Raw genomic sequence first — 14,424 nt, forward strand, 5'->3', positions numbered from 1 at the left:
TATGGCTGCCTAAATATGGTTCCCAATCAGAGACAACGATAAACACCTGCCTCTGATTGAGAACCACTCCAGGCAACCATAGACTTTCTTAGACTACTATACTATACTACAATCCCATAACCTAAAAAACCCCAAGACAAAACACACCACATAAATAACCCATGTTACAAAAATAATAAAGAAAACACAAAATACTAAGTCCAGGGCATGACAGAAACAGAATTACATCTCCTTCCTGAGTGGTATGACGGCTGTGTGGTCCCATGGTGTTTATACTTGCATACTATTGTTTGTACAGATGAACGTGGTACCTTCAGGCGTTTGGAAATTGCTCCCAAGAATGAACCAAACTTGTGGAGGTCTACAATTGTATTTCTGAGGTCTTGGCTGATTTCTTTATATTTTCCCATGATGTCAAGCAAAGAGGCACTGAGTTTGAAGGTAGGCATTGAAATACATCCACAGGTACACCTCCAATTGACTGAAATTATATAAATTAGCCTATCAGAAGCTTCTAAAGCCATGACATCATTTTCTGGAATTTTCCAAGCTGTTTAAAGGCACAGTCAACTAAGTGTATGTAAATGTCTGACCCACTAGAATTGTGATATAGTGAGTTATATGTCAAACAATCTGTCTGTAAACAATTTTTGGAAAAATTACTTGTGTCATGCACAAAGTAGATGTCCTAACTGACTTGCCAAAACTATAGGTTGTTAACAAGAAGTTTGTGCAATAGATAAAAAACAAGTTTTGATGACTCCAACCTAAATGTATGTAAACTTCCGACTTCAACTGTATATAATAGGCGGTGTCAGAGGAAAGCCCATAAAATTGTCAGACTCCAGTCACCCAAGTTATAGACTGTTTTCTCTGCTACCACACAGCAAGCCGTATCGGAGCGCCAAGTCGAGGACCATAAGGCTCCTCAACAGCTTCTACCCCCAAGCCATAAGACTGCTGAACAATTAATAAAATTGCCACCCCCCTCCCCTTTTGTACACTGCTGCTACTCGCTGTTTGTTTGTTACCTATGCATAGTCACTTCACCCCCACCTACATGTACAAATGACCTCAACTAGCCTGTACCCCTGCACACTGACTCGGTACCGGTGCCCCCTGTATACAGCCTCATTATTGTTATTCTTATTGTGTTACTTTATTATAGTCTACTTGGTCAATATTTACCTAACTCTTCTTGAACTGCACTGTTGGTTAAGTACTTGTAAGTAAGCATTTCACGGTCAAGTCTACACTTGTTGTATTCAGCGCATGTGACAAATAAAGTTTGATTTTAATTGAACTCTGCATGGACTATATTGGGTAAGCCTAGATACTGTAGCTTTAGCCTGATAAACATCTGAAAGACTATTCACTCACCAAGTTAGCATATTTATACACATTGGAAATAGGGAGATAATTTGAACAAATAGGAAATTAGGCAATGTTTAAGATGTTCAAATTAATGATTATCTTTATAATTCATTCATTTATTCGTTTTTATTTATGTATATCTTTTTTGGAGGGGAGAGTGGGTAGGCTACATACAATGACCTGATTTTGCCTGTCGTCGAACGTCCATACATTTCTCTGTAACCTACATACACACCGCATAGTCTGATCATGTTAGGTACAGACTGTACTGGTGCCCCACCGGATCTTGCGAAGTGCAGCCAGGAAGCGTCATAGACTCCACGTCGCCAAGAAGACTCTCCGCTCTAAACTAGTCTACCGGTCGGGCACTTTGGCCAAACACTACCCGCAGACGTAGAAACATGGTAAGGAAATGAAAACATGGATTTTGAATGAAGTGCAACATATATTTAGAGTGAAAGTATTGACAAAGATCCGCTGCCGCTCAGGCCAATCGTTTCAGGCATTTTTTTTTATATGAATAGCTTTTTTTACGATTGCTACCTGATTGAAAACTAATTTAGACCACATCCAAAGAATTAACATATGCCTGTCTAGTTGTGAATGAAGATATTGCAGCAACTCTAGAAATGGCAATAATGTTACAATATGGTATGGTCAAAAGAGTCATGAAGTCTCTGATCGATTGGTCAGTTACTAAATATGCTAGTACTTCAATATGTAACTTTATATAACGATGTTTTTCCTAAACTACCTTATCGCAAATGGCTAATGCCTGGGAATTTCCAGACCAGAGAGAATCATTCATGCACCTCAAATGTGGTGGAATGAGACACATTCCACAGACACGCCCCCATATTAACCCTCCCCACAAGCTGTACAGTTGACTTGGTGCCACTTTGTGAAACTTTGTATCTACTGTAGGCCGACGAGTGTATAGCTGTTATGGTTTGGATACACAAGCGTAATCAGACTAATTTGAATACATGTTATAATAATAAAAAAGGGGGAAGTGTATCCGACCTGTCTCTATAAAAACATACTCAGATCTGATCTCTGTCAAATCAGATGTTTTATTTATTGGTTCCGTTCAACTGATCTGCATATACATAGGAGTGAAGAGTAATCTGGTTAGTATCAAAATAAGATACTGTGTCTAGTATTGGTCTAGTATAAGTTAGGAGTCAGAGGTACAATATGACTTAATATATTGGGTTCTCTCTCTCTCTCCCTCTGTCCCTCTCAGCCTCTCCGGTTGGACATCAAGCGGAAGCTGACCGCTCGGTCGGACCGTGTGAAGAGTGTGGACCTGCACCCAACTGAACCATGGATGGTTGCCAGCCTGTACAATGGCAGTGTCTGTGTCTGGAACCACGAGACACAGGTAAACAACATTCATTCTCATTTAGGATTCGGTTCTCATTCATTCATTCATTGTAGACCTTGCTGCACACTATGTTCTTGAGTGATATATGAATGGATTGTCTCTCTACGATGATGATAACCATGATGCTGGTGATTCTTTTGAATCTGTGTAGACCCTGGTGAAGACATTCGAGGTGTGTGAGCTGCCTGTGAGAGTGGCTAAGTTTGTGGCGAGGAAGCACTGGGTCATTGCTGGAGCAGTAAGTGTTATAACACCCTTATAACTGCTTATAATGCATCTATCTGTCCTGTTCCGAGTTTTCCCATATCTCTCTCCATTTTAACCTTCTCCACCCTCTCTCCCTTCACCTTCTCCCCCCTCTCTCTTGCTCTTCTCTGTTCCTCCCCAGGATGACATGCAGATCCGTGTGTTTAACTACAACACTCTGGAGAGAGCTCACATGTTTGAGGCCCACTCTGACTACATCCGCTGCATCGCAGTCCACCCAACACAGCCTTACATCCTTACCAGCAGTGGTATGTTGTGTTTGTCTCTTTCTTTCTCTCACTCTCTCTCTCTCTCTTTCTCTCTTTATATATACATAAATTACAAACATCAACCATTGAATATTGTGAACATGATCGTGTGTGTGTGTGTGTGTGTGTGTGTGTGTGTGTGTGTGTGTGTGTGTGTGTGTGTGTGTGTGTGTGTGTGTGTGTGTGTGTGTGTGTGTGTGTGTGTGTGCATGTTTGTTTGTGTGTCCAGATGACATGCTGATCAAGCTTTGGGACTGGGACAGGAAGTGGGTGTGTGGTCAGGTGTTTGAGGGCCACACCCACTATGTCATGCAGATCGCCATCAACCCTAAAGACAACAACCAGTTCGCCAGCGCCTCCCTGGACAGGACCATTAAGGTACATACAGTACATACACTAATCTTTGTGTTTGTACCACTACAGTTGTTGGTTGGATTATTGTCATGCTGAAGTGCTTATAGATGTGTAATGTTTCATGAATTCTATACAATTGTTGTAAATCATTACCACTACATTTCAGTAATACACTGGAGTATTCTTTGGCCCTTGGCTGTTGCAGGTGTGGCAGCTGGGATCTTCCTCCCCTAACTTCACTCTGGAGGGCCATGAGAAAGGAGTCAACTGTATCGACTACTACAGTGGAGGGGACAAGCCCTATCTTATATCAGGAGCTGACGACCGCCTGGTCAAGATCTGGGACTACCAGGTACACATGGAAATAAACATGGAAACACAGTTTATGTACAGTCGTGGGCAAAGTTTTGATAATGGGCCTCCTGGGTGGCGCGGTGGTCGAGGGCACTGCGTCGCAGTGCTAGCTGTGCCACCAGAGACTCTGCGTTCGAGCCCAGAGTCCCAGAGACTCTGGGTTCGCAGCCAGCCGTGACCAAGAGGTCCATGGGGCGACGCACAATTGGCCTAGCGTCGTCTGGGTTAGGGAGGGCTTGGCTTGGATATCCTTGTCTCATCCCCAGGTGCACTGTGTTTCCTTTGACACATTGGTGCAGCTGGCTTCTGGTTTGGATGCGCGCTGTGTTAATAAGGACGCATGGTTTTCGACCTTCGTCTCTACCGAGCCCGTACGGGAGTTGTAGCGATGAGACAAGATAGTAACTATAAAACAATTGGATACCACTAAATTGCGGAGAAAAGGGGGTAAAATTTTAAAATTAAAATAAAGTTTTGAGAATGACACAAATATTAATTTTCACAAAGTCTGCTGCCTCTGTATGATGGCAATTTGCATATACTCCAGAATGTTATGAAGAGTGATCAGATGAATTGCAATTAATCACAAAGTCCCTCTTTGCCATGCAAATGAACTGAATCCCCCAAAAAACATTTCCACTGCATTTCAGCCCTGCCACAAAAGGACCAGCTGACATCATGTCAGTGATTCTCTCGTTAACACAGGTGTGATGTTGACGAGGACAAGGCTGGTGATCACTCTGTCATGCTGATTGAGCTCGAATAACAGACTGGAAGCCTCAAAAGGAGGGTGGTGCAAGGTGAGCCCTATCATCAGTCCTGTGTCATGCCAACAGTAAAGCATTCTGAGACCATTCATGTGTGGGGTTGCTTCTCAGACAAGGGAGAGGGATCACTCACAATTTTGCGTAAGAACACAGCCATGAATAAAGAATGGTACCAACACATCATCAGAGAGCAACTTCTCCCAACCATCCAGGACCAGTTTGGTGATGAACAATGCCTTTTCCAACATGATGGAGCACCTTGCCATAAGGCAAACGTGATAACTAAGTGGCTCGGGGAACAAAACATCGATATTTTGGGTCCATGGCCAGGAAACCCCCCAGACCTTAATCCCATTGAGAACTTGTGGTCAATCGTCAAGAGGCGGGTGGACAAACAAAACCACACAAATTCTGACAAACTCCAAGCATTGATTATGCAAGAATGGACTGCCATCAGTCAGGATGTGCCCCAGAAGTTAATTGACAGCATGCCAGGGCGGATTGCAGAGGTCTTGAACAAGAAGGGTCAACACTGCAAATATTGACTCTTTGCATCAACTTCATGTAATTGTCAATAAAAGCCTTTGACACTTATGAAATTGTAATTATACTTCAGTATTCCATAGTAACATCTGACAAAAATATCTAAAGACACTGAAGCAGCAAACTTTGTGGAAATTAATATTTGTGTCATTCTCAAAACTTTTGGCCACAACTGTACACATGTACACACAGTTTATATGCACACGTACACACAGTTTATATGCACACGTACACACAGTTTATATGCACACGTACACACAGTTTATATGCACACGTACACACAGTTTATATGCACACGTACACACAGTTTATATGCACACGTACACACAGTTTATATGCACACGTACACACAGTTTATATGCACACGTACACACAGTTTATATGCACACGTACACACAGTTTATATGCACACGTACACACAGTTTTTCACACACTCTCAAACGAAGAATGAAACACATATGAATATGCACAGCACACACACTTTTCAGATGAGAAAATACACACACTTGAAGTGTTACGCGTCTGTCCTAGTGATGATATATATTGAGTTGACTGATTCTACTCTAGTCCTCTCCTCTACCTCCAGAATAAGACATGTGTGCAGACTCTAGAGGGCCATACCCAGAATGTGTCCTGTGTCAGCTTTCACCCTGAGCTGCCAATCATTCTCACAGGCTCCGAGGACGGTGGGTAGTGTAGTGTTTACCTTATCCCTTTAGAATGGAACAACAAGGTGTTTACCTATGTTATAACATAGTAATAACATTTTAAAGTTGTAACACTGTACCGTGGTAATAACATGGTGCTTTCTTGTCATGTTGACTAGTTCTAGTCTTCCCTGGATCCGTTACCTCTCCTCTCACATGTATATCTCTTTCTCTCCACCCTTCTTCTACCTTCTTATGGACATACAGGCACAGTGAGAGTCTGGCATTCCAGCACGTACCGCCTGGAAAACACACTGAACTATGGGATGGAACGTGTGTGGTGTGTGTGTGGCCAACGAGGCGCCAACAGTGTGGCGCTGGGATATGATGAAGGCAGCATCATCATCAAGGTACCAACTTAAGGAAACTCTAAACTACATATCAAGAATGATGTGGGGTCAGTGATCTGATTATTAGTATCGTTGGTAATCATATAGAATGCTTGTATTGTTTTCATACAGGGCCAGTTTGATTCTGTAGGCTGTTCAGCTGAAGTTGAAATATTATGATTTGAACATCACTCCTTCTCTTCCTCTGTCTCATCTCTTCACTCTCTCCCACCTCTTCTCCCTCTCTCTCCTCATCCCCCCTCCCTCCCTCAGTTGGGTCGCGAGGAACCAGCCATGTCTATGGACTCTAACGGTAAGATCATGTGGGCCAAGCACTCTGAGGTGCAGCAGGCCAACCTGAAGGCCATGGGAGAGGCCGACATACAGGACGGAGAGAGGCTGTCCCTGGCCGTCAAAGACATGGGCAGCTGTGAAATCTATCCCCAGACCATCCAGCACAACCCCAACGGCAGGTCAGGGTGTGCGTGTGTTACCGTGTTTGTGTGCATGTGTGTACTAGTTGCTCATCAAATGTAAAAAATATATATATACAGTACCAGTCAAAAGTTTGGACACACCAACTCATTCCAGGGTTTTTCTTTATTTTTTAAAACTATTTTCTACATTGTAGAATAATAGTGAAGACATCAAAACTATAAAATAACACATATGGAATCATGTAGTAAGCAAAAAAGTGCTAAACAAAACAAAATATATTTTATATTAGAGATTATTCAAAGTAGCCAACATTTGCCTTGATGATAGCTTTGCACACTCTTGGCATTCTCTCACCCAGCTTTACCTGGAATGCTTTTCCAACAATCTTGAAGGAGTTCCCACATATGCTGAGCACTTGTTGGCACCATCTCAATTGGGTTGAGGTCGGGTGGTAGAGGCCAGGTCATCTGATACAGCACTCCATCACTCTCCTTCTTGGTCAAATAGCCCTTACACAGTCTGGAGGTGTGTTGGGTCATTGTCCTGTGGAAAACAAATAATAGTCCCACTAAGCGCAAATCAGATGGGATGGCGTATCGCTGCAGAATGCTGTGGTAGCCATGCTGGTTAAGTGTGCCTTGAATTCAAAATAAATCAAACAGTGTCACAAGCAAAGACCCATCACACCTCCTCCTCCATGCTTCACAGTGGGATCCACACATGCAGAGACCATCCGTTCACCAACTCTGCGTCTCACAAAGACATGGCGGTTAGAACCAAACCTCTCAAATTTGGATATATTTCCACCGGTCTAATGTCCATTGTTCGTGTTTCTTGGCCCAAGCAAGTCTCTTCTTATTGGTGTCCTTTAGTAATGGTTTCTTTGCAGCAATAATGGTTTCTTTGCAGCATTTCGACCATGAAGGCCACAGTCTCCTCTGAACAGTTGAGGATGAGATAGATGTGCATTTATTTAGGCTGCAATTTCTGAGACTGGTAACTCTAATGAAATTATCCTCTGCAGAAGAGGTAACTATGGGTCTTACTTTCCTGTGGTCGTCCTCATGAGAGCCAGTTTCATCATAGTGCTTGATGGTTTTTGCGGCTGCATTTGAAGAAACTTTAAAAGTTCTTTCAATTTTCCGCATTGACTGACCTTCATGTCTTAAAGTAATGATGGACTGTAGTTTCTCTTTGCTTATTTGGGCTGTTCTTGCCATAAAATGTAACCTTTATTTAATTAGTCAAGTCTGTTAAGAACCGATTCTTATTTACAATGACGGCCTACCCCAGCCAAGACACTGGGCCGATTGTGCACCGCCCTATGGAACTCCCAATGTGATACACGACCGGATGGACTTGGTCTTTTACCAAATAGGGCTATCTTCTGTATACCACCCCTACTGTACCTTCTCACAACACAAATTCCACAAACCTTTAACAAGGCACACCTGTTAATTGAAATGCATTCCAGGTGACTACCTCATGAAGCTGGTTGAGAGAATGCCAAGAGTGTGCAGAGCTGTCATCAAGGCAAAGGGTAGCTACTTTGAAGAATCTCAAATATAAAATATATTTAGATTTGTTTAACACTTTTTTGGTTACTACATGATTCCGTATGTGTTATTTCATAGTTTTGATGTCTTCACTGTTGTTCTACAATGTAGAAAATAGTAAAAATACAGAAAAACCCTGGAATGAGTTGGTGTGTCCAGCCTTTTGACTGGTACTGTATATATGCTATTTAGCAGATGCTTTTATCCAAAGTGACTTACAGTCATGCAAGCATGCATTTATATGTACTGTTGTGCCCCGGGAATCGAACCCACAATCTTAATGTTGCAAGCACCATGCTCTACCAACTGAGCTTTACAGGACCATAAATGGACAGTATGTATGTGTGTGTGTGTGTGTGTGTGTGTGTGTGTGTGTGTGTGTGTGTGTGTGTGTGTGTGTGTGTGTGTGTGTGTGTGTGTGTGTGTGTGTGTCAGTGGAGGCTGCTGATGGGAGGATGGCTCATAATAATGTCTTGAAGGGAGCAAATGGAATGGTATCAAACGTGGTTTATATGTGGTTGATATCATTCCATTGACTCCATTTCATCCATTACTATGAGTTGTCCTTCCCTCAGCACTGGTGTGTGATCACACACTAACTAATGTTGTGTGTCTGTGTGTGTATGTGTGTTACAGGTTTGTGGTGGTGTGTGGGGATGGAGAGTACATCATCTACACTGCAATGGCCCTGAGGAACAAGAGCTTCGGTTCAGCACAGGAGTTTGTCTGGGGCCACGACTCGTCAGAGTAAATCAAGTCAACCACACACTGACCACTCATACACAGTCATCTATGGTCCATCCACAGTCTAGTATGGTCAGGCTGACTTAACCACTGTTGTTTCTATGGCAGGTATGCTACTCGGGAGAGCACCAGCATGGTCAAAATCTTCAAGAACTTCAAGGAAAATAAGTCTTTTAAACCAGACTTTGGGGCAGAAGGTAAGACAAACATATCTATTTGATCCAGTATGAGCTGACTCCCTGTGTGTGTGTCTGCATGCAGATGATATGCTGATGTCTTATACCTAACGATATGTGTGTATCATCCCCTGCAGGTATCCATGGTGGGTTCTTGCTGGGCGTGAGGTCAGTGAGTGGTCTGGCCTTCTACGATTGGGAGAACACAGAGCTGGTCCGCCGCATTGAGATCCAGCCTAAACACGTGAGTCGGCTACAGTATTTAAACTGTTATTAATCCACAGTTGATCTATATCAACTTTCAGACACGTCACCGTTTACAGATTATAGCAGGTCCAGACAGCGCCTAGCTCAGGTCAAGAGGGTGAGAAGCCACCTACAGCGATCCAACCCTCCTCTGACTTCCTCCCCACAGCGATTACAACCCTCCTCTAAATTCCTCCCCACAGCGATCCAACCATCCTCTAAATTCCTCCCCACAGTGATCCAACCCTCCTCTAACTTATTCCCCACAGCGAGCCAACCCTCCTCTAACCTCCTCCCCACAGCGATCCAACCCCCTCTTCACAGCTACCAAACCCTCTTCTAACCTCTTCCCCACAGCAACCCAAACCTCCTCTAACCTCCTCTACACAGCGACCCAACCCTTATCCAACCTCCTCTCCACAACGACCCAACCCTCCTCTCCACAGAGACCCAAGCCTTCTCTACCCCCCCTCTCCACGGCGACCCAACCCTTCTCTAAACCCCTGTCCACAGCGACCCAACCATTCTTTTACCCCCTCTCCACTGCCATCCAACCCTCCTCTAACCCACTCTCAACTGCGACCCAACCGTTCTCTAACCCCTTCTCCACAGTGACCAAACCCTCCTCTGACCTCCTCCCCACAGTGACCCAACCCTCCTCTAACTTCCTCCCCACAGCGATCCAACCCTCCTCTACCTTCCTCCCCACCGCGATACAACCCTCCTCTAACCTCCTCTCCACAGCGACCCAACCCTCCTCTAACCTCCTCTACACAGCGACCCAACCCTTATCTAACCTCCTCTCCACAACCACCCAACCCTCCTCTCCACAGAGACCCAAGCCTTCTCTACCCCCCCTCTCCACTGCGACCCAACCCTTCTCTAAACCCCTGTCCACAGCGACCCAACCATTCTTTTACCCCCTCTCCACTGTCATCTAACCCTCCTCTAACCCACTCTCAACTGCGACCCAACCGTTCTCTAACCCCTTCTCCACAGTGACCAAACCCTCCTCTGACCTCCTCCCCACAGTGACCCAACCCTCCTCTAACTTCCTCCCCACAGCGATCCAACCCTCCTCTAACATCCTCCCCACAGCAATCCAACCCTCCTCTACCTTCCACCCCACCGCGATACAACCCTCCTCTAACCTCCTCTCCACAGCGACCCAACCCTCCTCTAACCTCCTCTCCACAGCGACCCAACCTTCCTCTCCACGGCGACCCAACCCTCCTCTAACCTCCTCTCCACAGCGACCCAAACCTCCTCTGACCTCCTCTCCACAGCGACCCAACCCTCCTCTGACATCCTCTCCACTGCGACCCAACCCTTCTCTAACCCCATCCCCACTGCGACCCAACCCTTCTCAAACCCCCTCTCCACAGTGACCAAACCCTCCTCTAACCTCCTCTCCACAGCGACCCAACCCTCCTCTGACCTCCTCTCCACAGCGACCCAACCCTCCTCTGACCTCCTCCCCACAGCGATCCAACCCTCCTCTTAATTCCTCCCCACAGCGATCTAACCCTCCTCTAACTTCCTCCCCACATTGATCCAACCCTCCTCTAACTTATTCCCCACAGCGAGCCAACCCTCCTCTAACCTCCTCCCCACAGCGATCCAACCCCCTCTTCACAGCTACCAAACCCTCTTCTAACCTCCTCTACACAGCGACCCAACCATCCTCTCCACAGCGACCCAACCCTTCTCTACCCCCCTCTCCACTGCGACCCAACCCTTCTCTAACCTCCTCTCCACAACAACCCAACCCTCCTCTCCACAGCAACCCAACCCTTCTCTAGGTCTCCACAGCGACCCAACCATTCTCTTACCCCCTCTCCACGGCGACCCAACCCTCCTCTCCACGGCGACCCAACCATCCTCTGACCTCCTCTCTACAGCAACACAACCCTCCTCTGAAATCCTCTCCACAGCGACCCAACCCTCCTCTGACCTCCTCCCCACAGCGACACAACCCTCCTCTCCACAGTGACACAACCCTCCTCTCCACAGTGACTCAACCCTCCTCTCCACAGTGACACAACCCTCCTCTCCACAGTGACACAACCCTCCTCTTCACAGTGACCCAACCCTCCTCTGACCTCCTCCCCACAGCGACACAACCCTCCTCTCCACAGCGACACAACCCTCGTCTCCACAGCGACACATCCCTCCTGTAACCACCTCTTCTTTCCTCAGGTCTTCTGGTCAGAGTCTGGGGAGCTGGTGTGTATTGCCACGGAGGAGTCTTTCTTTGTGCTGCGCTACCTGGCTGAGAAAGTGGCAACAGCACAGGAGACCAAGGAGGGAGTCACCGAGGATGGGATAGAGGATGCCTTCGAGGTGAGACTACGCGACATCTAGAGATTAGATTCTGGACAGGACAATTTATTTTGTATTTCTACTCTAACATTATTTTCCATACCTGTATCTCTCCCACTCTCGGTCTCTCTCTCCCCCCTCACCCCCCTTTCTCTAGGTGTTGGGTGAGATTCAGGAGGTGGTGAAGACTGGTCTGTGGGTGGGAGACTGTTTCATCTACACCAGCTCAGTCAACAGACTCAATTACTACGTAGGAGGAGAGATTGTCACCGTCGCCCACCTGGACAGGTAAGACTGTGCCTACCTGCTGAGACTGCTACAAACCATTGACCTGTTGACCTCAAATGACCTGTTATGCATGTGTTTCAATATTTCAAATCTCGCTCAACTCTTACAGTTCCCTATAGCCTAAAACATAAAGGATTCATGCCTTACAAAATGTTATGTCAGAATGTCGTTTCCTTAAGCCATTGCATGGCATGTTTCCTTTCATTCAAGCTATGTGCTCACCTTAATACTGGTGTTGTTTTGACTCCCCTGTCTGTCTGCTATAGAACTACAGTTGAAGTCAGAAGTTTACATACACCTTAGCCAAATACATTTAAATTCAGTTGTTCACAATTCCTGACATTTAATCCTAGTAAAAATTGCCTGTCTTAGGTCAGTTATGATCACCACTTTATTTTAAGAATGTGAAATGTCAGAATAATAGTAGAGAGTGATTTATTTCAGCTTTTATTTCTTTCATCACATTCCCAGTGGGTCAGAATTTTACACTGAATTAGTATTTGGTAGCATTGCCTTTAAATTGTTTATCTTGGGTCAAACGTTTCAGGTAGCCTTCCACAAGCTTCCCACAATAAGTTGGGTGAATTTTGGCCCATTCCTCCTGACAGAGATGGTGTAGCTGAGTCAGGTTTGTAGGCCTCCTTGCTCGCACACGCTTTTTCAGTTCTGCCCACAAATTTTCTATAGGATTGAGGTCAGTGCTTTGTGATGGTCACTCCAATAATGTTACGACTTCTGCCGAAGTCGGGTCCTCTCCTTGTTTGGGCGGCACTCGGCACAGTTTGCGCGAGGACGTCCGTCGGGAGTTGGCCTGCAGGGACACCACCCTCACCTTCGACCAGCTGGTGGACCTGTCCATTCGGCTGGATAACCTGCTGGCTACCCGCGGACGTCCAGATCGGGTTCTGTCGGTTCCATCCCCCAGCACCGCCGCTCCAGTGCCCATGGTGCTGGGAGGTGCGTAGGGAGACTGGAGGAGGTTCCGGCTCGTGCACCATCTGTGGCCACAGAGGTCACACTGCAGTCGGTGCCAGGTTGGTTCCTCTGGGGATCGAGGCAGCAGGCAGGGCACTCTAGTGTCATCCCAGGTGAGCCGGCACCCTTCTCACCCAGAGCCCTCTTTTGCACACATGTTTTTGTATGTTACTTTTCCTGAGTTTTCTCCCGATTCCCAGCATTAAGGTGCTCGTCGATTTCAGGCGCGGCTGGGAATTTTATAGACAGATCGTTCGCCCTTAGTTTAGGGATCTCTATTGTTCCAGTGGCTGTGCCCTTCCCCGGTCATACCTTAGACAGTCGACCATTAGGGTCAGGGTTGATTAGGGAGGCCACCGCTCCTCTGGGCATGGTGATGCAGGGGGGTCACATGGAGAGAATCAGTCTCTTCCTCAGTGACTCTCCTGCGTTTCCCGTGGTGCTAGGCCTACCCAGGTTAGCTTGTCATGATCCCACTGTTTCTTGGCAACGGAGGGCTCTCAAGTGCTCGGGAGGTGTTCAGGGGTTTCCGTTGGTGCTACTACGGTGGAGAGTCCAGACCAGTCTCCACTGTGTGCATTCCCCCTGAATATGCCGATTTGGCTCCCGCCGTTTTCAAAAGAAGGCGACTCAATTACCACCCCATCGACGGGGCGATTGTGCGATAAATATCCTGGTAGACGCTGCACTTCCCAGGAGTCACGTCTATCCCCTCTCACAGGTGGAGACGGCAGCTATGGAAACACATGTCTCCGAATCCCTGCGTCAGGGGTACATTGGGTCCTCCACATCACCCGCCTCCTCGAGTTTCTTTTTTGTGAAGAAGAAGGAGGGAGGTGTCATGACGTTCCCCTCTTTGGGTACAGCAAGCCCCATCCCCCTCTCCCTGCCTCCCCCTTCAACTAGGCTGCTGTGGTCAGAGAGGTCGTAAATTCCTAGGGAAGACCCTGCCTCATGGCCACACAGTATAACGAGAGAGTGAATTTTCATAGAGAACAAAGGAATTTCTTCCACCTCACAGAACTTGAGGTCCGAACAACATTTATGATCCGGAGAAGGTATAAAAGATCGGTGAAGAATCCATCTACGAACTGGTCCGTTTGTTACATTTTGGCTCATGGGAGACGGTGCGGTCACATTACCATAACACTGTTTATATAATAACCTCAGATATGAGGTTTACATCTAATTGTTGTATAAGATCAATGAGTGAGTATGATACTGTTTGTAAAATTGTGGAATGTGATTTTGGACTCCAATTCTCCAATTCCCTTTGGAGTTGAACTAAATCAGAGGACCGCCCATGAGCCCAGTTAGGGTCAGGCATCCTGGGACAGCCCCTTTTCTGC

The 14,424-nt window shown here is 46.2% G+C and overlaps 1 protein-coding gene across 50 annotated transcripts in view; it reads left to right on the forward strand.

Annotated features, from left to right (window-relative positions):
* Positions 1-1,610: 1,610 nt before the first annotated feature.
* Positions 1,611-14,424, forward strand: part of LOC118376292 (coatomer subunit beta'-like) — a 37,455-nt gene continuing 24,641 nt past the window's right edge. For all 50 annotated transcript variants that reach the window (XM_052467912.1, XM_052467914.1, XM_052467919.1 and 47 more), the window contains exons 1-14: positions 1,611-1,778; positions 2,621-2,758; positions 2,913-2,999; positions 3,150-3,276; positions 3,506-3,654; positions 3,836-3,982; positions 5,881-5,980; positions 6,209-6,351; positions 6,604-6,803; positions 8,961-9,071; positions 9,177-9,265; positions 9,382-9,488; positions 11,690-11,833; positions 11,970-12,100. In XM_052467912.1, the coding sequence (XP_052323872.1) occupies positions 1,776-1,778; positions 2,621-2,758; positions 2,913-2,999; positions 3,150-3,276; positions 3,506-3,654; positions 3,836-3,982; positions 5,881-5,980; positions 6,209-6,351; positions 6,604-6,803; positions 8,961-9,071; positions 9,177-9,265; positions 9,382-9,488; positions 11,690-11,833; positions 11,970-12,100 (1,676 nt within the window). In that variant the 5' untranslated portion in view covers positions 1,611-1,775. The remainder of the gene's footprint in view (positions 1,779-2,620; positions 2,759-2,912; positions 3,000-3,149; positions 3,277-3,505; positions 3,655-3,835; positions 3,983-5,880; positions 5,981-6,208; positions 6,352-6,603; positions 6,804-8,960; positions 9,072-9,176; positions 9,266-9,381; positions 9,489-11,689; positions 11,834-11,969; positions 12,101-14,424) is intronic.

The sequence above is a fragment of the Oncorhynchus keta genome, chromosome 18 (assembly GCF_023373465.1).
Source record: "Oncorhynchus keta strain PuntledgeMale-10-30-2019 chromosome 18, Oket_V2, whole genome shotgun sequence".
Taxonomy (NCBI): Eukaryota; Metazoa; Chordata; class Actinopteri; order Salmoniformes; family Salmonidae; genus Oncorhynchus; species Oncorhynchus keta.